Genomic DNA, 22,211 nt, shown 5'->3' on the forward strand with positions numbered 1-22,211 from the left:
TTCTCCGTCAAGTGATTTTCTACGATGATGATGTATTTTGAATTTTCTCCACCAAGTGATTTTCCATGGAGAATTTTCTCCACGACACGATTTTTGAATAACAAAAAAGTTTCAAACTTGATCCATGTGTTTTAAACATATATTAAAATGGATGCAAGAAATAGAAAACGAAAATCAATAAAAAAAACCTGCTTATGTTTGCATCTTAGGATGGAGTTTTTAGAACGCAATAACATTAATACCTTTAGCCCAAATGATAGTATGATGTAAAACACCACCAAACCGAGAGAGAGTAGCAAACATTATAGGTCTCTCCCATACTATTACAATAATTTTTATTCATCCTACTCCCTAGGTAAGGCAGAATATGTAGATGGTGATCAACTTGATCCATTTGGTCATACAATAGGGTGAATGAGCAGTGATGCAACATTATTCTTCATCACTTTTCCAACATGAGTGTACCCATCTTCCCCCGTGTAGATCACATCCATCACTCGAGAAAGATTAAGCACACGCATTAGGAGAGGCATCGGAACAACTGTAGGTCGTAGGAACTCCTCGTTAATATCCCTCCATGCATCCACAACTTGCTTCTGAAACTCATCGTATACCTCTTCCTCAGAGGCACCATATTGCTTCATGTAACATTCAATGCCTGAGGCAACATGCCCTCTCTTTTGCTCAAACTGCATATATAGTTTAGAAGAAGAGTACAGTAAATATGTTTAATTGATTGAGCTTTAAGGTCAAGGTCAAATTATAGCTTAACAAGAAATACTATATTCACAATACCTTATGTGAACTGATGTCATCCATGAGCCTACCAATTACAGCTGATGCTGTGATAATCTTAGGGTCACTGATCACCCAATCAAAGGCCTCCTTTGTTACAATTTCTCCCATACCAATGAAAGACATGGTTGTAAGCATGTAGTAACCTGAGGTTACCAGTGCTATCCTCATATACTCTTCCATTGTTGGTATGCGTCCTTCATGGAACCATTTAGCCTCATGAAAATAAGCTCTAACTAGGTTTTTCATCTGTCAAACATTCAATCAAGTTACATCTATATCCTTACGATATGTTACTATACAAAACAAAGTCAATGCAGAATGTCCTACCGCTTCTATTGCATATTGAACCCGATATTGGTTTCCTTTTTTCTCCATCTCTTCCTCAATTTCTTTGTACACCTCTAAGAGTGCCACATAGCAGTGTTTCATGTATTCTGGAAGGTGATCTATGCTATTAATATCCCACCTGAAAATAAAACCAGGCTTGATTTAAGTATCACATACAGTATAAATGATGAAGGTTTGGTAATTTGCATTAATCAAACCTCTCAATGGCCTTGGTGAAGAGCTCGAGTTCTTCAAATGTGCCATATGCGTCATATATATCATCTATAATGGATGTCATGGAAATTGTTTTGGTTAGAATTCGTCTAGCCCGGACATATTGAGGCTCAAAGTACACCCCAAGTATCCAGAAGTAGCATTCCACCAATCTATCTCGCGCAAAAGGTAGCTTTGTAGCAAAGTCTAATTCTTTCCACCACCTAAAATTCATTCAAACAATTAGCTCAGGGTAAAATGAGAAGGTGACTAGGTATATCTGCTAGTGATTTGAAAGCAAACCTAGCAATATTGCTTAGCTCCTCCTTGTGTAGGGACTGCACTAGATTGAAATCTAACTTGGCCAGCTTTAGTAAAGTTGTGTCATGCGAAGTTTCATCCTGGTAGATAGACATATACCACCTTGCCTCTAGCCTCTCTAAACCTTTTCTAATGGGCTGCTTTAGTGCATGAGCAACTTGTTCCGCAAGAGGATATTCTAAATGTTCTACCATGGACCTTAGATGGGTGGTGGTGAAAGCAAGTGCTTCATCCAGTATGTCTTCTCCATTAATTCTGAGATGCGCAGCCTCATACAAGCCCAGCATGCCTCTTACGTCGCTGACCAAAGCTTTCTTGAAGTCACCCTTTTCATCCTTGAACTCATTGAACATGCCTACATAAATACCATAATTTAAACATAAGATTGGAATTATGAGAATGATGCATTTTAGCTCACACATGATCATTCTTTGGGCTCTTACCACATGAAATATTGAACCCAGCTTGTCTTAGTAACCGAAATTGAAGTGCAACATTATAGATATCACTTTCCATATCATCACCATCAGGATAGCTATCATAAATATGTTGTAACACTTCTTCTATCTCTCTTTCAAAGTGGTATGCCACCCCAAGACGTTGCACGGCATTGATAAATTTCAGCTGTTGGAAAGTGTTACCAGCTGCATTCATTAGCTGCCTTCGAATTTCCTCTTTCAGATCTTCAACTTGCTTCTCTTTGCAGGCACGTGTTACCTGAGGCAACCAAGTAATTTTACTAAACAACACATTAAGAAAAGCAACTTTCGAATATATAGGTATTTATAAGCGATATAAGATTTAACACATATTGTAATTCAATTACCTCGTCTTCATGAGTGTAGGATATGAACTGGTCACCCCAAATGGTAGGGTGAAAATTGGCCACTGGACGATTTTCCAGTTTAGAAAATTGTCCTAGAGGGCTTGATAAGACTTGACTCGCCATGATAATTTTTTGGAACGATAGTAGAACACTACTTTGAAAGCTGACTTGGTAAGTATTGAGTGCAAAAGCGTGGGAAGCTCCATTGCATTTATAGGGTAGCAATGGCCTTCAGAAACTGTATATTGTTGAAGATAATGTAAAATAATAATGTTGAAAGTAGTGTATGAAAGGGATTGATGACGTGAAAGAAAAAGTTTTTTCATGAGTCCCTTGGCTAAATTTATGAAGCAAGAGCCGAAACTATTAGGGGCGGCTAAGGTATAAATTGGGACTTTTTGAATCCACTGAAATTCTTATAGTCAACACTATGTATAATTCCATTTTCAATTCATTTTTCAGATCCTCAATCTGCTTCAAGTAAATGAAAAATACCCATTTCCAGACTCGATAACTATTTTTTGAAAAAATAACATAAGAACTACTATTTGATTCTATTTGCTTCACTTTTTTTATGAATTTTGAGGGATTGCCCTAACTAGCCTGCAGATCAGTTTGTAATGTGGTCATTATCGACCTAGTGGGTTTCATTTTGCGCATCATATTTACTAAAAATATCAATTTAATGTATTTGGACAAGTTTAGTATTGAAATGTGCACTCGGCCAAACCTATATTTCATGGAGTTTGACAAATGAATGCTTTAGGATTGAATGACTGATAATGGATCCAATCAATATCAATCCGTGGTTATTCAATTCAAAAAAACGTGCTAGGCTGATTGGAAAAGTGGGCATAGACTGTTCAATGAGTGTGTAGATTTCCTTGCCAATGCAACTCTTCTACATGCGATTTTTCCAAATTTGGAAAAATCTTCTACAAAATTTTCTCTAATTCAATTCCCAGTCATGAAAACGATTGTCCAGGGAAGTTCTATTACAAAATAACATCACTACAGGAAAGAAGTTGTAAATATTTCAAGTAACAAAAAAATTTACTTCCGATCTACATTGAAATTTTACGAAGTTTAATTCCCATCGTTCAAAATAAATAGATTCTCAAATGTCATAATCACTATATATTTTCATATATATTAATGCATGTACTCATTTCTGTAATTTAAAAATTACAATTTCATTGATACATGTAATTTACTCGCTTCTTATTTCATTCAACTCATTATTTGTATAGGCTTTTCGTCCTCCAAGCTAACAAAGTAATACAAGCATATGCCAAATTTTTTTTTAAAAAAAAACTCAACTATAATTTATATTAATGTATATTATTACATTAAATAAAATAAATTAGTTGTTAAAAAGGTAACTCTTAGTATATATATTCTGCTTTTAGATTTTAATACTAAGATAAAAAACTCTTCAGAAGATTTGGAAATTTCACTTGTCATAAAAGGGCTCATAGTTGGATTTTTTGGCCAACAACAAATGTTTTTTAGGTTTTATGTTAAGAATCTATTTAAATTTATTTTTGTTCATATCTAAAAGATGTTTATTCTTTTTAAATTTTAAAAAATGAACATAAACTAGGGTATTCAAAAGAGCATAGTCATTGCTCTTCTACCACAAAGTTATATTTTTCAATATATTATTATTTTTTTTTAATATTTCTAATTTAAGATAAAACCACTTTTTTTTTATATTGATATTCATTCTTCTAATCATAATTTATAGTATCTTTAACTTAACTTTCTCTTCATTTTAATAAAAAAATTTCATTTTATAATTTCATCTATTCGCTTATCTTATAGTCTTAAAATTCAACCAAAACTCTATTAACTATTTTTAGATAAAATTAAAATAAAATTTGAAAATACATTTAAATAAAAAATAGAAATAAAATTTTAAAATTGAAAATAAATAAAAACAATTTTTTAAAAAAAAAAAATTATGTTTCTCTTAATAAAATTTAAAGCCTATCTATCTAATTTTTTTTCTTTTAATATTTTTTATTTAAGGTAAAACTATTAATTTTTATTTTTAAAGTTAATTTATTTAATACTATTTTTAACTCAACTTTATTTATTTTTATTTTTAAATAAAATTGATTTTATAATGTTATCGGGTCACTTTATATTATAGTGTTAGAATTCAACTAAAACTCCATTAAATATTAGAATTCAACTAAATCATCATCAATTATTTTGAAATAAAAATAAAATTAAGGTAAAAATATATTTAAATTTAAAAATAGAAATAAAACTAAATATTTTTAGAATTTGTATTTTCTGTAATAAAATTTGAGGATAACCGATTAAAAAGGGGAACGAAATATCAAATTGCAAACCATTTTTTTTCATCCAAAAAATACCCATTTTGGATAAGAATACTCTCACTTTTTTTCTTACAAAAATAACATTTTCTTTTAAAATACACATGTAAATAATGAAAATGTTAAGGGTATTTATGTCAAACATGTGTTACTCTTCAATTTAAAAAATGGAAGAGATTAGTTTTACAAATTTTGGATCTTTTCATCCCTTTTAATCAATTAATCCTAAAATTTGTAATAAAATTTGAGGATAACCGATTAAAAAGGGGAACGAAATATCAAATTGCAAACCATTTTTTTTCATCCAAAAAATACCCATTTTGGATAAGAATACTCTCACTTTTTTTCTTACAAAAATAACATTTTCTTTTAAAATACACATGTAAATAATGAAAATGTTAAGGGTATTTATGTCAAACATGTGTTACTCTTCAATTTAAAAAATGGAAGAGATTAGTTTTACAAATTTTGGATCTTTTCATCCCTTTTAATCAATTAATCCTAAAATTTGTAGCTCATTTATCTTTTTATTTATTTATTTATTTAAATCTTTCTTATTTAAAATAAAATAATTATCTTTATATCTTTGACTTACCTTTATTTTTTTCTTTTAAATAAAAAATTAATTTTATTATTTTACCAAATAATTAAAATTCGACTCAAACTCCATTCACTATTTTGAATAAAACAAAAAAAAAAAAAATTTAAGATTTTTTTAATGAATAGATAAAAGTAAAATATTAAACTTTTTGCTCAAAACTAAAAATAATTTTTTGAATCAGTCAAAGCACAACCTTAGTAGGACTAGCTCTCACCCAATTAATATTTAATGCTTAACAAAAATAAAATTATAAAAAACAAAAAATATAATAATTAATTCTATTAAGTTATATTTACAATTAAGTTAAATTAATTTTCATTTTGATTTAAGTACAAAAATAAATACCACCTTAATTTAACTTATTTTTAACAATATAAAGCTCTATTATGACAATTCTTTTGATAAGTTTATTCCCATATCTTTTTGTATATTAATTAAATAATGAGGACAAAATAAAGTTGCAAATGTAATTATTAATATTTTTAAATAAAAAATAATTATACATATATTATCATATCTTTTACATCTTTTGAATTCTTCCAAATTACATGGAATGATATTTTAATATTAAATATATTTTCAATATTTGTGAATTATATATATATATATATATACGCTTTGTACAGAGGATGACATTGAGAGTGGAGTGATTTTTAAAGATAATAATATAAGAGTTAAATAATATTAACTCAATTTAAACTAGGAGATAATAGGGATAATCAAAATAATTAAAGATCAAAATAATAAAAATAATCAAATAAGGGACACAAGAAATTTTAATTTGAAAATATCAATACTAATTGTGGGCATAAAAAATCACAAGGTTTAAAACCTCTAATTTGCAATCCACTATTTGAAATTAAAGTACACATATTTACCTAACCGTTTTACCTTAATAATTTACTCGTTAGGGCCTACACCTTAATCCACATCCACAACATAGTACCTCCAATGCTCTAGCTCCTCTAAGCTTCCGAAGGGATGTAGGTCCTTCTAATGAATTCTTTCTTTAGAGATTAGGAATGGAAAGACAAGTCACTCTGTCACCAAATATATATTTAGGTAAGATATATATAGGAGAAAACTTAATATAGTTGTATTTAATTTAAAGATTATATTTTATTAAAAACAATTTAGAAACTTAAGAGTTTTAAAAAGATTTGGAAATATTTCATATTTAAAATTAGAAAAGATTTATAAAAATTTTCCTTTTTCAAATTTTAAAATTTAAATCCTTAATTTAAAATTCATTTCCAAATTATTTTGATTATTTGGAAATTTCTTTTTTTTTTTTTTCAAATTCTCAATTTAAAATTCTTTTCAAATTAATTAAAACATTTTATGTAAATTAAAACTCCCAATTCAACCCTTTGTCCTTACTTGATCTTTTTCACACTTATTTGTGACAATTAACTTGTCTTTATTCAATCATTTTCACACTTACCTATGACAGTTCGATTGATTGAAAAATAACTTTAAATCTTTATTGAAGAATAAGTCACTATTTAAATAGATTCTTAAGTCAAAATGAAAAAGAATAAAATTATTAATAAACAAATATATATATATATATATATATATATATATATATATATATCAATGATTATAATATTTATGTAAATAGATTCTTAAGTCACACTTATTGTTTTGTTTCAATGTTTTCGTAAAATATAACCATCTATATTTATGTAATTTTTAATTCTTAAAAAATAATGAATTGACGGAATTGATTCTTTATATATATATAGTAATAGAAAGCTAAAGTTTGCACAGTTTAATGAACTTGAACTTCAAATTGCAACCTTACTTAAAATCATAACTTTTATTTTTACAAGGTATATAATAAAATTTTAATAATGATAATAATAATATTAATAAACTTATAATAAGAATGATTAAATTTAAAAAGCATGTTTATATTTGACACGTATTCTAATGACCCAGGTATGTGTACAAAGGCCATTAAGGAAAATTCTACCTATGAAATATATATATATATATATATATTAAAGTAAAGATAAATAATAATAAATAATCTCTAGAAGGAAAATACTTCAATTTTATTAATTTTAAAATATGAATTTTGGAAATTTAATATACAACATTCGTAATAAGGTGGTCCATAATTCTCATGATTTTTTTAGGACGGTAACTTAAGTAAGGTAGAATAGTCTAATTTGTACCAATACGAGGGTTAGGTTAAAATTGTCAAAGTTGAATAAGTTAGAATTTGACTTATGTTAAAGAATACCAACTTGAAAATAAGGTACAAAACTTGAAAGAGCACATTTTTTTATCCATTATTTTAATTATATTATTTAAAATATAAAAAATATAAAATAATGATAATTTAAAACTCTAACACTTCTCTTTTTTTATTTATTAATTATATTCCACAAATGAGTTTATCTTTTTATTTAATTGTCAGATTCTCTATGAATTATAATATATATATATAAACTTTTTGTTTTGATAAAAATAGAAATCCGTGTGGGAACCATAAGAAGGTTGTTGGATCGTAAGGACTTTGACAACTTATAGGCTTGGCATGAGGTGGGTTTTTGGTAAAAGTGTGATATGTGGATATGTGGATTTGATATGCTTTCACCTAATAACCCATCTACTTTGCTTTCCTAATTTCCTTCTATATTTGCATTTAATAAGTAGGTATTTGATAAATCAACTTAATAATTTAAAATGATTTAATAATTTAATTTAAGTCATTATGTAATTTAAGTATATTTAGTAAAATAACTTAATAATATGATTTAAAGTAAAAAATAACTTTAAATAATAAGTAAAAATAATTAATTTATTTTTAAGTCTATATTTTTATTTTATCTTTTTATTCTTATTTGTTTTAATTATCTTCGTAACCTCTTTAACAATTCTATAACTTCTATTGTTATTTAACATTTTCTATTCTAATTATAATTTATAAGAATAAATATGTCAACTTAATGATTTTAAATAAATTTTAAGTTAATTTTATATCTTAATACTTAAAGTAATAAGTTTTAAGTCAATAATTTAAGTATAATTTAATTTAAAGTCAACTTAAGTCATTAAATAATAAGTATTAAGTTTTACCAAACATCCCTAGGTATTAATATATCCAACTTTTACCTAATTTCCCTCAATATATAATCAACACTATGTATTAATTCCATTTTCAATTCATTTTTCAGATCCTCCGTCTGCTCCTCTTTGCAGGAACGTGTAACCTAGACCAACAAATTTTATCATCCAACACATGAAGAAAAATGACTTCCAAATAAGTAAATAAGCCATTGAGCTTTATGCATATTTTCATTGAATTACCTTCAAGCTTGCCACAGAGCGATTTTTGGGTTTAGGAATTTGGGCTACGGAACATGTCAATTACTTGGAACAATGATAGAACAGTCCTATACCTTCAAAGATGAATTCGTGAGTATGAGAGACACAGCCTGGAATGCAGTGGCTGTATGTAGTTAAAAAGTATGTGGAATTTGGTTTAGTTTTGGGGCCCACGGTGTGGAAGAGTTGTGCTCGGAAGAGAGTGATGACAAGAAAAATATTGGTCTTCTAGAGTCTCTTTGGTTAAATTCAATCAGAATATCCAAACAAGTTGTTAATATTAGGTGTGGCTAGGATCTAGTAGATGAAAATTAAATTACTAACATAAGAACTACTACTTGATTAAACTTCGTATATAAAAAATACCCATTTCGAGTCGATAACTACTTTTAAAAAATATTAATAATTACATTTTATTTACTTAATTATTTTTTGAATTTTGAGGGGATTGCCCTAACTAGCCTACAGATCGGTTTGCAATGTGGTCATTATCGATCTAGTAGGTTTCATTTTCCACATTATATTTACTTAAAATATCAATTTAATGTGTTTGAACTCCTCTACTCAGCGAAACCTATATTTCATAGAGTTTGAATAATCAATTCTTTGGGATTGAATGCTTGACGGGTAATGGATCCAATCAATATCAATCCATAGGGGTTTAATTCAAACAACGTGCTAGGCTGCTTGGAAAAATGGGCCTAAGATTGTTCAATGAATGTGTGTAGCTTTCCTTGCCAATGCAACTCTTCCACAAAAGAAACGTGTTTAAGTTGAATTTCTTCATAGTTATTTTCAAATTTGGAATAATCTTCTACAAAATTTTCTCTAATTCCTAATCATGAAAACGATTATCTATGCGAAAGTTTTGTTACAAATATAACATGAACTTTAAGATGATTGGACCAACCATACCTACCTTCATACATGAGAACTAATATTCACCCCAAGAAAGAAGGATTTGAGGGTTAGCATCATTGATTGAGATGTCTATATATATATATATATATATATATATATATATAAAAGACATAATGACAACATCCGCTATATACATATATTAATATTTTAAAGTTGGCAATATAGACTAATATTGTGTAGCTTTCCTTGCCAATGCAACTCTTCCACAAAGAAACGTGTTTAAGTTGAATTTCTTCCATGGTTATTTTCAAATTTGGAAAAATCTTCTACAAAATTTTCTCTAATTCCTAATCATGAAAACAATTATCTATGCAAAAGTTTTGTTACAAATATAACACGGACTTTAAGATGATTGGAGCAACCATACCTACCTTCATACATGAGAACTAACATTCACCCCAAGAAAGAAGGATTTGAGGGTTAGCATCATTAATTGAGATGTCAATATATATATATATATATATATATATAAATAAGACATAATGACAACATCCGCTATATACATATATTAATATTTTAAAGTTGGCAATATAGACTAATATTGTGTGTAGCTTTCCTTGCCAATGCAACTCTTCCACAAAGACACGTGTTTAAGTTGAATTTCTTCCATAGTTATTTTCAAATTTGGAAAAATCTTCTACAAAATTTTCTCTAATTCCTAATCATGAAAACGATTATCTATGCAAAAGTTTTTTACCAATTTTACAAGTCAATATAAAATTATGTTAATTACTATTTTCTCATTAAGGTTAGTCTTTATTGATATTTGTTTTTTCAACATTGCTACCATCAAGAAATAATTTAAGTTAAAATAATATAGTATTAGTTTATTTTGTTTAACAGGTTGATTCCATCGCATGGTTGTTAAACCATGTTTTAATAAATAATTTTCATGCTCAATAAATAAATATCTAAAATTGAATCTACTCCGCCATTTATAAAAATAATTCTCATACCCAATAAATTATTTACATAGAATAATGCAACCTAAACTAAATAATGTATAAATAAATATGTTAAAAAAAAAGTACTTGTCAAACAAATTCCCTTTAAATTCTTAGTAATTTATTTTGAACATGTCAAAATAGTTGAAATACATAATGCTCACTCAAGGCCATAGAATCGGAAAGGATTTTTTTAAAAAAAAACAGAGGTGTGGACCCCGCATTTCGGCTTATGCGTTTTCCACTCGATGGCGAGCTCGATTTTTATTTTGAAAATGATTTTACTGATTAAGAAAAATGAATTGAAGTCGCCACTTAATTTTGTTTTATTTTTAAAGGGTAAACAAAATAAGAAAGAAAACCCTAAGTGTGACTCCTTATTTGGAAAAGGTGATCCGTGAAAAACCGGATCGAGCTCGGGGGTCAGGTTACTTATCGGAAAGGTACAGTAAACACCGTAGCACCCCTCTAAGTCCCTAAAGTCGGGTCTCTACTAATAAAATGAAGCTGATGTGACAATTGATGCGGAAATCAATGAATACTCAAGGTGATCATGCACATGTAAGAATCAAAATGCCTGTAGAATATCCTCTCTCATACGCTCCCCCATAACGGAAATCAGCTCTCCAGAATATTCTTCCACGTGTCAACCTACCATAGGTCCCCGAAAAGCAATGTTGATTCCCTATCAACCACCAAAGAGGCGACACGTGGCTCTCTAGGGGTGGTGACACCTGCAAAGAAAATAGAGATAATAAAAAACCGAGCCCCAAAATGGGGGTCTACGAGAGGCCAAACAAAAGGGAAACCCACTATTAAGCATGGATTGAAAAATCGGTTTTTATTGGTGATATTTCGCCAATATATCGGATATCGGACGACCCTGAAAGGATATTAAGCAACATTATCGAACGGAAGGAATATTAGAAAAATCCCCGAAATATGTCGATATTTCGGTTAATTTGAAATCGATAAATCGGCGAAAAAATTGAGTGTGAAGCGACGCGCGAAGCAATAGAGGAAGTCTATCAAAATATTGGAGATATATCGACGATATATCAAATATATCGACGATATATCAGATATATCGACGAATATATCGGATACATCACAAAAATCCCCGAAATATGTCGATATTTCGGTTAATTTGAAATCGATAAATCGGCGAAAAAATCGAGTGTCAAGCGACGCGCGAAGCTATAGAGGAAGTCTATCAAAATATTGGAGATATATCAACGATGTATCAGATATATCGACGAATATATCGGATACATCGCTGATATATCTGAAAATATCTGAGATTTTTTTGAAAACTTTAAAAAAAAAAAAATATTTATCATTTTTAAAATTTTAATTATTCATTTTTAATTTATTTTTTATTTTAAATCTATATTTTCATTTTATTTTTAACTACTTTTTATATTCTTGACAGCCAGCTAGCGGGTGGTCGTTGGGAAGCCATAAACTGGCATACCTTGTTAACGGCAAAAGAAAGGTTTGGACGTGTAACAGTAACATACTGTAATGCGCCAACAATGTTGCGATATGAAGTAGATCACCATCAGTGAGAGAGAGAGGCTTGGCCAAGGAACCCAGTGTAAGAACAAGTTTAGCATCAGTTATGGCAGTACGAGTGAGCAGGTCATGCACATATTTTTGTTGGCAGAGATGAAGAGAATCAGTACTGTGAGTAACCCCAATGTCAAAGAAATAGTAAAGGGAACCAAGGTCACGAAGAGCAAAGGTGGAGCTGAGCTGAGAGATAAAAAAGGTAACTTGAGAGGCACAACTACTAGTGACGAGGATGTCATCAACGTAGACAAGAATGAGGAGAACATCAGATGTTGCATGTTTGAAGAATAAAGAGGTGTGTGCGCAAGAAGATTCAAATCCCCAAGTGGTAAGAGAGGTACTGAGTTTGTGGAACCAAGCTCTTGGAGCTTGTTTAAGCCCACAAAGGGCTTTGTGAAGATGGCAGACGTAAGATGGGTGTTGAGGATGAACAAAGCCAAGGCGTTGTTGCATGAAGACCTGGTTGTGAAGGTCACCATTTAGAAATGCATTTTGAATGTTCAGTTGTCAAATGGGCCATTGGGATGAAAGTGCAAGAGTGAGAATAATAAGAATTCGGCTTCACTATAGGGCTGAAGGTATCAAAATAGTCAATTCCCTGAGTTTCGGTGAAACCCTTGGCCACAAGATAAGCCTTGTGATGATCAATATTGAAATACCCATTTGCATCTAATAATATTTCCATGAGAAGGGAGATGAACAAGGGACCAAGTGTTATTACGGAGTAAAGCTTGATATTCAACAACCATTGCCAGTTGTCATTGAGGATCCTTAATATCCTGTCGAAAAGTGTTGGGTTTAGTGGGAGTAAATGCAAGAAGAGCCTTGGGTTTTGTGATGCCTGCCTTGAACAGGTTACCATGGGATGAGTATTGAGGAAGGAAGGTAAGGGTGGAGCAGAGGTGGGGGAGGCAGTAGAGGGATCCTGAATTAGAGGAGGTAGAAATTGGATAGATGATGTAGTGGCAGGTGGTAGGGAATTGGAACTAGGAGATAGAGGTGGTAGGGAAGAATGAGGAGGTGCAGGAAAGGCAGGAGTTTTTCCACAACAGGAGAAGAGTGAGAGGCGACGGAGGACAATTGGTGAAAGGGGAAGGCAATCTCATCAAAGGCAACATGTCTTGTGCCATAAACATGCCTCGAAGAAGGATGCAAACACAGATATCCTTTTGTTAGTGGAATTATAGCCAAGAAATATACATTGGGTTGAACGAGGGACAAACTTGTGAAGGTTATAAGGTCTGAGATATAGGTAGCAGAGACATCCAAAACCTCAAAATAGATGATGAGCTGGAGATTTTTTATAAAGAACCTGATAGGGAGAAGCATAGGAATGTAGAGGAGTGGGCACGCAGTTGATGAGAGCCACTGCAGTTTGGAAGTTGTAGGACCAGAAGGTGAGAGGCAAAGAAGCAGTAATGAGAAGAACAAGTCCAGTTTCGGTTATGTGTCAAATCTTATGCTCAGCTCTCCCATGCTGTTCAGGTATATAGGGGCAAGAAGTTTGATAAAGAATACCCTGTTTAACCAGAAATTGAGTGAGAGCCTTGAACTCTCCTCCAGTATCAGACTAAAGGCACTCGATAGGAAGTTCAAATTGTTTTTCAACAAATGATTGAAATTGAACAAAATAAGAGGACACTTGATCTTTGGAATGCAGCATATAGATCCATGAAAATCTAGAGAAATCATCAACAAACACTAAAAAATATTTGGCACCGTTTGTTGCAAGAGTATGGGCTGGTCCCCATAAGTTTGCATGAATGAGTGCAAGAGATTGGGAAGCACGAGAAGAAAAAAGCGGGAAGGGTAGCTTGTGACTTTTAGCAAGCTGACAAGCACAACAAATTTGATTGAACTTGTTTGTAGAATAAGGAACATTACAAGAGGTTAGGATGTCTTAATCTTGGAGCTGTCGGGTGACAACACCTTTGGTGCCATAGGGAGATGTCAGCAGTAGACTGAGCTGTAAGAGCCATTGAGGAAGATGATGGTGGAAGAGAAGAGCTAGGAAATTTGTAGAGCCCATGTTCAATAGGTGCCTTGGATCATATTCTTCTTGGTGGCTTGGTCCTTGACACAAAAGAAAGTAGGATCGAATTCAATGAATATGTGATTATCTGAACAAAACTTTCATACACTGATGAGGTTTGTGGTAAGCTAAGGAACGTGATAGATGGTTTTCAGATGAAAAGCTTGGTGATGAGAATGTAGTGTCTTGGATCCAACATGTGTGATTAACAGATTCTTACCATTTCCCACTGTGACTTTGTCATTGCCTTAATATGGTTGAGAATTTTGTATATATATATATATATATATCATTCTCTCCAACATAGACCCCAAACTAGAAGGGCTAATTATAAAACAGAAGCCAGAAAGCCTATTAGCATTGCAAATCTCCAGGCTCATATTGGCATAGGGTCCATGAACAGTGATGCAATACTATATTTCATCACATCTCCAACATTCGTGAACCTATAATCACGGCCTTTGTACATGAAATCCCCGGTGCGTGCGAAATTAAGAACCCATGTAAGGAGAGGCATTGGAATAGTAGGAGGTTTAAGGCAGCCCTGGTTTACATCTTTCCATGCATTCTCGACTTGCTTGTTAAGCTCTTGGTATGCATGCTGCTCTGAGACACCATGTTGCTTCATGTAACATTCAACACTTGATGCACTATGTCCTCTCTCTTCCTCAAACTACACAAAAACCAACAGGAAATGTTTACCAAAAAGGTAATTAAATTCTTATGAAGACCCCGTTGTCTTTGAGATATGTTATATAGCATAGTACCTTGTGTGAAGCCATATCGTCCATGAGCCTCATAATTTTGGAGGAAGCTCCGACGATCTTTGGGTCATTCCACACCTATTCAAGGACCTCTTTGGTTGCCATCCTTCCCATTCCAACAAAGCAGATGACAGTGAACAAGGTGACCTCAGAGGTGACTTGTGAAACACTCAAGTACTCTTCTATCGTAGGTACATAGTCTTCATGTAGCCATTTGGCTTCATTGAAGTAAGCTCGAACAGACCTTTTCATCTGAAATATGTTCAACCATTGCCAACAAATAATTACTCTAGCGTACATCACATGTTATAGGGGCCCAGATAGAACTCAGAGACCCTTACTGCCTCTTTTGCATGGTGAACACAATATGATCTTCTTTTGTTCTCCATCTGCTCAATTTCTTTGTAGGCATCCAAGACTGCCTGATAGCATGGCTTCATGTATTCCGGAAGCTGATATATGCTGTTAATATCCCACCTGAAAATCAAGTACCAAGTTCCCTTTTAAAGTTCAAATATATAAAAATAAAAATAAAATAAAAAAAATCATTGGATGTGGGTAAATTTTGCATATATCGAACCTCCCAATTGCCTCTGTAAAGAGCTCCAGTTCTTCCAGTGTGCCATATGCATCAAACATATCATCAATAATTGTTATGAGAGCGAGTATTTTGGTCTGTATTCTTCTAGCATATGAATACTGGGGCTCAAAACAAGCTGTTGCTATCCAAAAGTAGCATTCCACCACTCTATCTCTTCCAAAAGGTAGTTTCGAAGAAAAATCTAGGTCTTTCCACCACCTGAGAAAATACATTAACTCACATAAAGGACCTAGTAAACTGTTTGAACTTGAGTTCATACACGATTTGAAAACTAACCTCGAGATATTGCTTAGCTGTTTCTTGTACAGTGACTGAAGTAGGTTGAAATCTAACTTTGCAAGCTTCAGTAAAGCTTTACTATGTGAAGCTTCATCTTGGTAAATAGACATGTAAGGCCTTGCCTCTAGCCTCTCTAAGCCTTTCCTAATGGGCCGGTATAAAGCATGAGTGACTTGTGCTGCAAGAGGGTATTCTAAATGTTCCACCATAGACTTGAGGTGAGTGGTGATGAAAGCAAGTGCTTCATCTAGTATATCTTCTTCCCACACCCTGAGATGTGCAGCTTCATACAAGCCTAGTAGGCCACATGCATCATTGATCAAAGACTCCTTGAACCTTCCCTTTTCATCTGTGTACCTGTTGAATATATGTGTAATCATCACCAAAACATAGAATGAACTTAGGGTTGTGATTTTCTAGTGTTAATTTTATCGGTTTTGAGTTATAATATATTTTAATACTAATTGAATTGATTTTTTTTTGTTTGAAATTATTTTTAAAAATTAATAAAATTTTATATTAAGCATTATTTTATTTGAAATCTATTTGCTTAATTAAAAACTTTTAAAAAGTTCAAAAAATTCATAAAAATACATACAATTTAAAAAAAATTATATTTAAAGATGTTTTTTTTTCTTGTATCAGTATTAAGTAGTGGAGAGAAAATAAAAGAAAAACACATCATATTTACACTTTTTTTCATTCTTTTGAAAAATGAAAGAACCCCGATAGAAAAAATAAATAAAATTATTGAGCAGCCACTGATGGTATAAAACGAAATGAAGATTGGAATACATAAATCACAACATGAAAGAAAAGAATCAAATCCTCAAAGAATGGATTTTGATTTTAATTAAAATGGAAAATTTTCCAATCCTAATTCCATATTCCCTGAATTTAATTTCATTTTCCTTCCCACTTTCTTTTCGCTTACTTTTCTTCCCGTTTTGACTTTTGATTCCTTTCCCTTGGACTTTTCCCAAACTTCACATATAGCATGCTACGAGGCACTGCAAAGTGGTACTAGTCTTCTTATATTATCAAAGTTGTACAACATTGAATCAATAATGAAATGTATAATAGACAAAAACATGGAAAATGATGAAGTTCATTGAACCAATTATCAAAATGTATAATCAACTACAACATGGAAAATGATATATTCGTTGCATCAAGTATCAAATGTATAGGATATTCTTACCAAGCCCTCACCAAGAAATAAGGTTCTCACGGAATTTTGCTTCAAGCTAGCAATGCATTGCATGATCTTCACCATCTTTAGGAGCACTGATAGACCAACATCCAGTCGTTTAAATATTGCCCACTTTGGGACACGATGTCCTTATTATGTCCCATAAAATTATAGGGTCAACTAGACAAATACCTCCAATTGGATTAAACAAACCCTCACACTAGAGTAGAAGATCAATTTTAATACCATTTGTAATCATTCACACCCAACAATGTAGTTATTATCCACTTTAAGTTTAAAGAGACTTTCATAACTTTAAAACGCATTTATAGAGTTAAGAGAAGTTGATACTTATATAATATTAAGAACTTTTTTCTCTATCCGATATAAAATATCACATACACAACTATTTCCATAACCAACTAAATCACCCACTCGCCATTTGAGACCAATATGACAATGCAAGGCTAGCTATTGCAATTGGTCTTCCTTCCACCAAATTATACATTCAAGGGATCAATATTAACTATTAGTATATGTTCACATAACCATTTAGCCACTATTTGGCCTATAAAATAGAAACACGGTTTATTTCTCTTCATTTAGATCAGCACAATTCAATTGATTAAGAGTGTGTTTGACAGTAATTTTAGATAGTATTTATAACCTTTCTAATATTTGAAATATAAAAAATTTTAAGTATTAGAAATATTAAAAACACTTTCTAAAATAACTATCAAACTCACTCTAATTAAAATTGAGCTAAAGCGATTTATTTCCTTTTTATTTCCTTCTGACCCTTGTATATATATTTCCTAGCTACAACAATGATAATTCCTCAAAGCCTTCTACTATTTCATTCTCTTGCATATATAATGCATTCCTCAAACTTCTTTATATATATCGTTGTTGTTACTATTTTTTTTATATCAAATGTTAATAACACATTATTATAGGCATATGTGGATACAATAATTGTATAGTTACCAATTTACTTGAAATTGACTACAGACTTTGGAACTATTATCTTAAACCAAATTGAAGAATTGCATCACTATTATAATGTAAGCCTTATTTTTTTAGATATCTTTTGCCTTTCAGCAAAAGACAAGCCTTATCCAACTATAATAGGTAAGAAACCTAGGAGAACTCCCACTCTAGAAATTGGGGTTACGGGTTTCAAAGGCAGATTTTGGCCCTAGCATATGGGGTGAGAGGTTCGTTAGCTACACTCTAGCTGATGAGGTAATTTTTGACATATATATATACACATATAACACATCTTAACCATCCAATGTTTTTCTAAACAATAGTTTGTGTATGCAATTTCGCTGTACATGCAGATAGCCCGTGGCCATAAAGAGCAGCAGGCTGAAGATCTGAAAGAGGAAGTGAGAAGAGGGCTAATGGCTGCTGCTGGTAACCCGCACACAACATTTGAACTATTTGGATCGAATTCAACGGCTTGGGGTGGCTTACCACTTTGAAAGAGAGATGGAAGAAGCATTGCAACATATCTATGATAGCCATTATGATGTTGATCATAAAGATGATTATTGATTCAATGTTTCTCTTTAATTTTGACTGCTAAGACAAGAAGGATTCAATATGTCATGTGGTAAGGCATGAACTATCATCTATTAGATAAAATGAAATCTTAATAACATCATCACAATCTTATTCCGGAACGCTTTTATATCATATTTTTGAGAATAAATATTGTAGATATATTCAACAAGTTCAAGGATGAAAAAGGGGGCTTCCAGGAATCTTTGATCAATGATGTGAGAGGCATACTAGGGTTGTATGAAGCCACACATCTCCGAGTGCATGAAGAAGGATTACTTGATGAAGCACTCGTCTTTACCAACACTCACCTTGAGTCGGTCGTAGAACATTTAGAATATCCTCTTGCAGAACAAGTTACTCATTCCCTGAAGCAGCCCATTAGGAAAGGTTCGTACAGACTAGAAGCGAGGTTGTTTATATCCATCTACCAACATGAAGCTTCGCATGATAAAGCTTTGCTGAAGCTGGCGAAGTTAGACTTCAACCTGGTGCAGTCACTGCACTAGGAAGAGCTGAGCAATCTTTACAGGTCAAGTTTTAAAGCACCCATGCATACACCTAGTGATATTAAGAGCTATCTTTCTCTTATTGCTAACCATGCTAATTTATTTTAGGTGGCATAAAGAACTAGACCTTGGCATGAAGATACCATTTGCTCGAGATAGACTGGTGGAAAGCTACTTCTTTGTACTTGCTATGTTTTCTGAGCCCCAATATTCACGACCAAAGTACTTTCCATAATATCCACTATAGATGACATGTTAATTTATTGTGTGCATGGATGTTAAATCATTGAAGTGATTTAAAAATTCACAATCCATCATCTTTAACATATACAATGGGAAGATAAATTGATTTTTTATGATCCAGATATAACTAAAATCTTTTCCTCAAACATTTAAAATAATAAATTTATTTTAATATAAAAAAAATAAATATTAGTATAATACTATTAAACAATAAATAAATATAATAGGAAGAGATAAATTAGAACATGAAAGAAATGAATCAAATCCTCAAGGAATGGATTTTGATTTCATTGATTCACCTTTCTAATGGTTACATAAATGAATTAAAATATAGGAAATGGAAAATTTTCCAATCCCCATTCCATATTCCCTTAGGCTATGTTTGGTTCTCGGAAAGTACAAAGGAAAGAAAAAAAATATTAAAAAAAATAATTTTCTCATGTTTGATTGTCCTATAAAAAATATCAAATAAAATAAAATATAAATAAAACTAATTAAAAACTTATGTATTTTTAAATTATTTAATCTTTATATTAATGAGTTAAAATAAATAAAATGAGTTTAAAGTAACAAAAAAAATAATTTATCAACTTTTAATCTATTTTTTTATTTTCCTTAACTTTTTCTTTCCTTCTACTTTTCCTTCGTATTTTCTTTCCCTCAAATTTTCCAGGAACCAAACATATCCTTAGTTTAATTTCATTTTCCTTCCCACTTTCTTTTCTTCCTCTTTTCACTCTTGATTCCTTTCCCTTGCACTTTCCTCAAACTTCACACCCCCTCACATTTAGTATGGTCCATGGCATTTCAAAGTTGTACTAATCTTCTTACATTTTCAAAGTATTCCCCAATCCATTTGTAGAGACAGGAATAGCATCTGCAGCCCAAAGAAAACTGCACCCAAGGCATTTCTGGTTATTTGATTATTTTAAAAACAATTCCTAAAAACAAGTATTAGTTCATTTTTAAGAATAAAGTGTTTAAAAACTCAAACATTCGTGAAGGCACTGCACACTTCCTTATGATGTAAAAGTTCTTAACTTGTTTTCAAATTCCAATTGTTTCTCAAAACACTTCAAAAAGAACACCTCAAACTTTCCAAAAATCAGCCTGTTTTGAAAACAAATTTTCAAAAAACTGTTTTCAATCAAAAATTAACAGAGGGTGTTTACATGCCAAATGTGTTTACATGCATACGATAGAAAGAAAGCAAAGGGATATTGCAATAGTGACAGACTATTCTCAGAGTCAGAAGTGACCAACACAGAAAAGAACCTATTGAAGGTTCCACCAGTGCTGGCCCTTCCTTTCAGCAAGTTATCCCTTCTGCATTTTCCAGTTAAGAGATGGGAAGGCAAAAACAAATGAACCTGATACAATCACCTTGCTGAGACAAGCTTTTAGTAATGGTTTATGATGGGAATGTGCCATACCTTTGGGTGATCAAACACTTCCTTCACCTTGTATGCTCTCTGCAAGTTCCTCTGCAACAACAACATCCAAATGCATTTCTTAGAGGATGGCAAGGTATTCATTACCTTGAGGCAGCTTCTTCAGATCAGCACACCTGCCAAGGAATAGTTTCTGGAGTTTTTGACAAGGCCCCCCTTCTCTATAATTATCTCATCCAAACCAGGACAATCATGTAAATATAAAGCTGTAAGCTTATGCAACTCGGAACTGTGCACAACTGCCTCCCAGCATATGCCTTGACAAGCATAAGCCATCCTAGATTTGGTAAAGCTTGGGAGTAAGGAAGCAGGTCTTCTCTCAATCTTGGCCAGTTTGGATTCAAAGATGTAAGGCTGTCAAGTGAGTGAAACCAATCTGGAACTCTCCGCATCTATCTATCCAGAACAAGTTTCTGAAGAGGTGGAGGAGGTGTTGATGCTGCGTCTATTTGGAGGACTTCCTCCTGATCTTTCACCATCTTGAATTGAACCGCATAAGTCCATCCCATCCCCTTCCCCTCACCTTTGAAATGCCAAATCTAGTGAGCTGTTTCATGCTTTTTACTTGTTTCAGTACATTGCCCACTTCTTCAACACGATCCAGAACTTGCAAGTTCTTTAACTTGCAATTGTCTAAGGGTGCCAGTATCCCACATATAAGTTCAAATCATGAATCCCACCACACATGTGGGACATTGCCAGATACTGCTGTGAGTTCTGCAACTTTGCTATCCCACTTGGAACTGTCTCTAGACGCCCTAGCCTTGTCTCCCAAATGTTCTAGGACTGAAGATTGCAGAGTTTCCCTATTGATTCTGGGAGCTCCTTCACCTTCGTCTTTTTCAAGTTCAAATACCTTAGATTGAACAGATGAAGTATTTTATAGGGTAATATATCAACTGGGATACACCTATCAAAAAAATATATATGTATACCAACTGGGATACCTTCCAGATCTAAGACTCTTAGTATTCTGAAATTGAATTCAGATAGGAATGTGTTCAGGGAAGATGGAGTCTTCAAGTCAATGGCAAACAAAAATAAAGAGCAACTATCAATAATTTTACTTCTCTATCACTTTTTTGAATTGACAAACACCATGCTCTACTGTCTACTATTGCTTGTAGCTCATCATAGGCAGTGCAAAAATTCTCTCTTTCTGAGATAGAAGAACATGTTCCTGCAAAAGATCATGCATCTTGAAAGCTTTTGATCAACCAAACTGGTTCAAGAGCTGGATTGTTGCTTGGCTCCCACTTCAAGCTATCATGAACTTTCCACCACTCACATTCCCATTTCTTGGAAGCCAGAAGACCACTCAAGGTTACAATAGCAAGAGATGGGCCTTCACACTTGTCACAATGTCT

General features: G+C 32.2%; 2 protein-coding genes and 1 pseudogene across 2 annotated transcripts; 1 reads left to right on the forward strand and 2 right to left on the reverse strand.

Moving 5' to 3' along the window:
• Nucleotides 1-233: 233 nt before the first annotated feature.
• On the reverse strand, nucleotides 234-2,608 carry LOC117907590 (valencene synthase-like). The gene is made up of 7 exons (XM_034821183.1): nucleotides 2,486-2,608; nucleotides 2,103-2,376; nucleotides 1,642-2,014; nucleotides 1,344-1,562; nucleotides 1,126-1,264; nucleotides 796-1,044; nucleotides 234-689 (listed from the first exon to the last, which is right to left on the reverse strand). Exons 1-7 carry the CDS (start codon nucleotides 2,606-2,608, stop codon nucleotides 399-401), a joined length of 1,668 nt encoding a protein of 555 aa, XP_034677074.1. The 3' UTR covers nucleotides 234-398.
• An 11,934-nt stretch (nucleotides 2,609-14,542) lies between these two features.
• LOC117907684 lies at nucleotides 14,543-16,270 on the reverse strand (annotated as a pseudogene).
• Nucleotides 16,271-18,412: 2,142 nt separating this feature from the next.
• LOC117905792 (valencene synthase-like) lies at nucleotides 18,413-19,150 on the forward strand. The gene is made up of 2 exons (XM_034818660.1): nucleotides 18,413-18,494; nucleotides 18,801-19,150. The coding sequence occupies exons 1-2, from the start codon at nucleotides 18,413-18,415 to the stop codon at nucleotides 19,148-19,150; spliced, it is 432 nt and encodes a 143-aa protein (XP_034674551.1).
• Nucleotides 19,151-22,211: the final 3,061 nt, after the last annotated feature.

This window comes from Vitis riparia, chromosome 18 (assembly GCF_004353265.1).
Source record: "Vitis riparia cultivar Riparia Gloire de Montpellier isolate 1030 chromosome 18, EGFV_Vit.rip_1.0, whole genome shotgun sequence".
Classification (NCBI taxonomy): domain Eukaryota; kingdom Viridiplantae; phylum Streptophyta; class Magnoliopsida; order Vitales; family Vitaceae; genus Vitis; species Vitis riparia.

What these genes read in the sequence shown, in the direction of transcription:
- LOC117905792 (XM_034818660.1), top strand. Translation starts at nt 18,413, where the DNA reads ATGCAGATAGCCCGTGGCCATAAAGAGCAGCAGGCTGAAGATCTGAAA. An exon ending in AGGGCTAATGGCTGCTGCTG is followed by an intron (nt 18,495 to 18,800) that starts GTAACCCGCACA and finishes TAAATATTGTAG; the next exon opens with ATATATTCAACAAGTTCAAG.
- LOC117907590 (XM_034821183.1), bottom strand. Translation starts at nt 2,608, where the DNA reads ATGGCGAGTCAAGTCTTATCAAGCCCTCTAGGACAATTTTCTAAACTG. An exon ending in TGGGTTCAATATTTCATGTG is followed by an intron (nt 2,015 to 2,102) that starts GTAAGAGCCCAA and finishes GTATTTATGTAG; the next exon opens with GCATGTTCAATGAGTTCAAG. An exon ending in TTCAATATGCAATAGAAGCG is followed by an intron (nt 1,045 to 1,125) that starts GTAGGACATTCT and finishes AATGTTTGACAG; the next exon opens with ATGAAAAACCTAGTTAGAGC.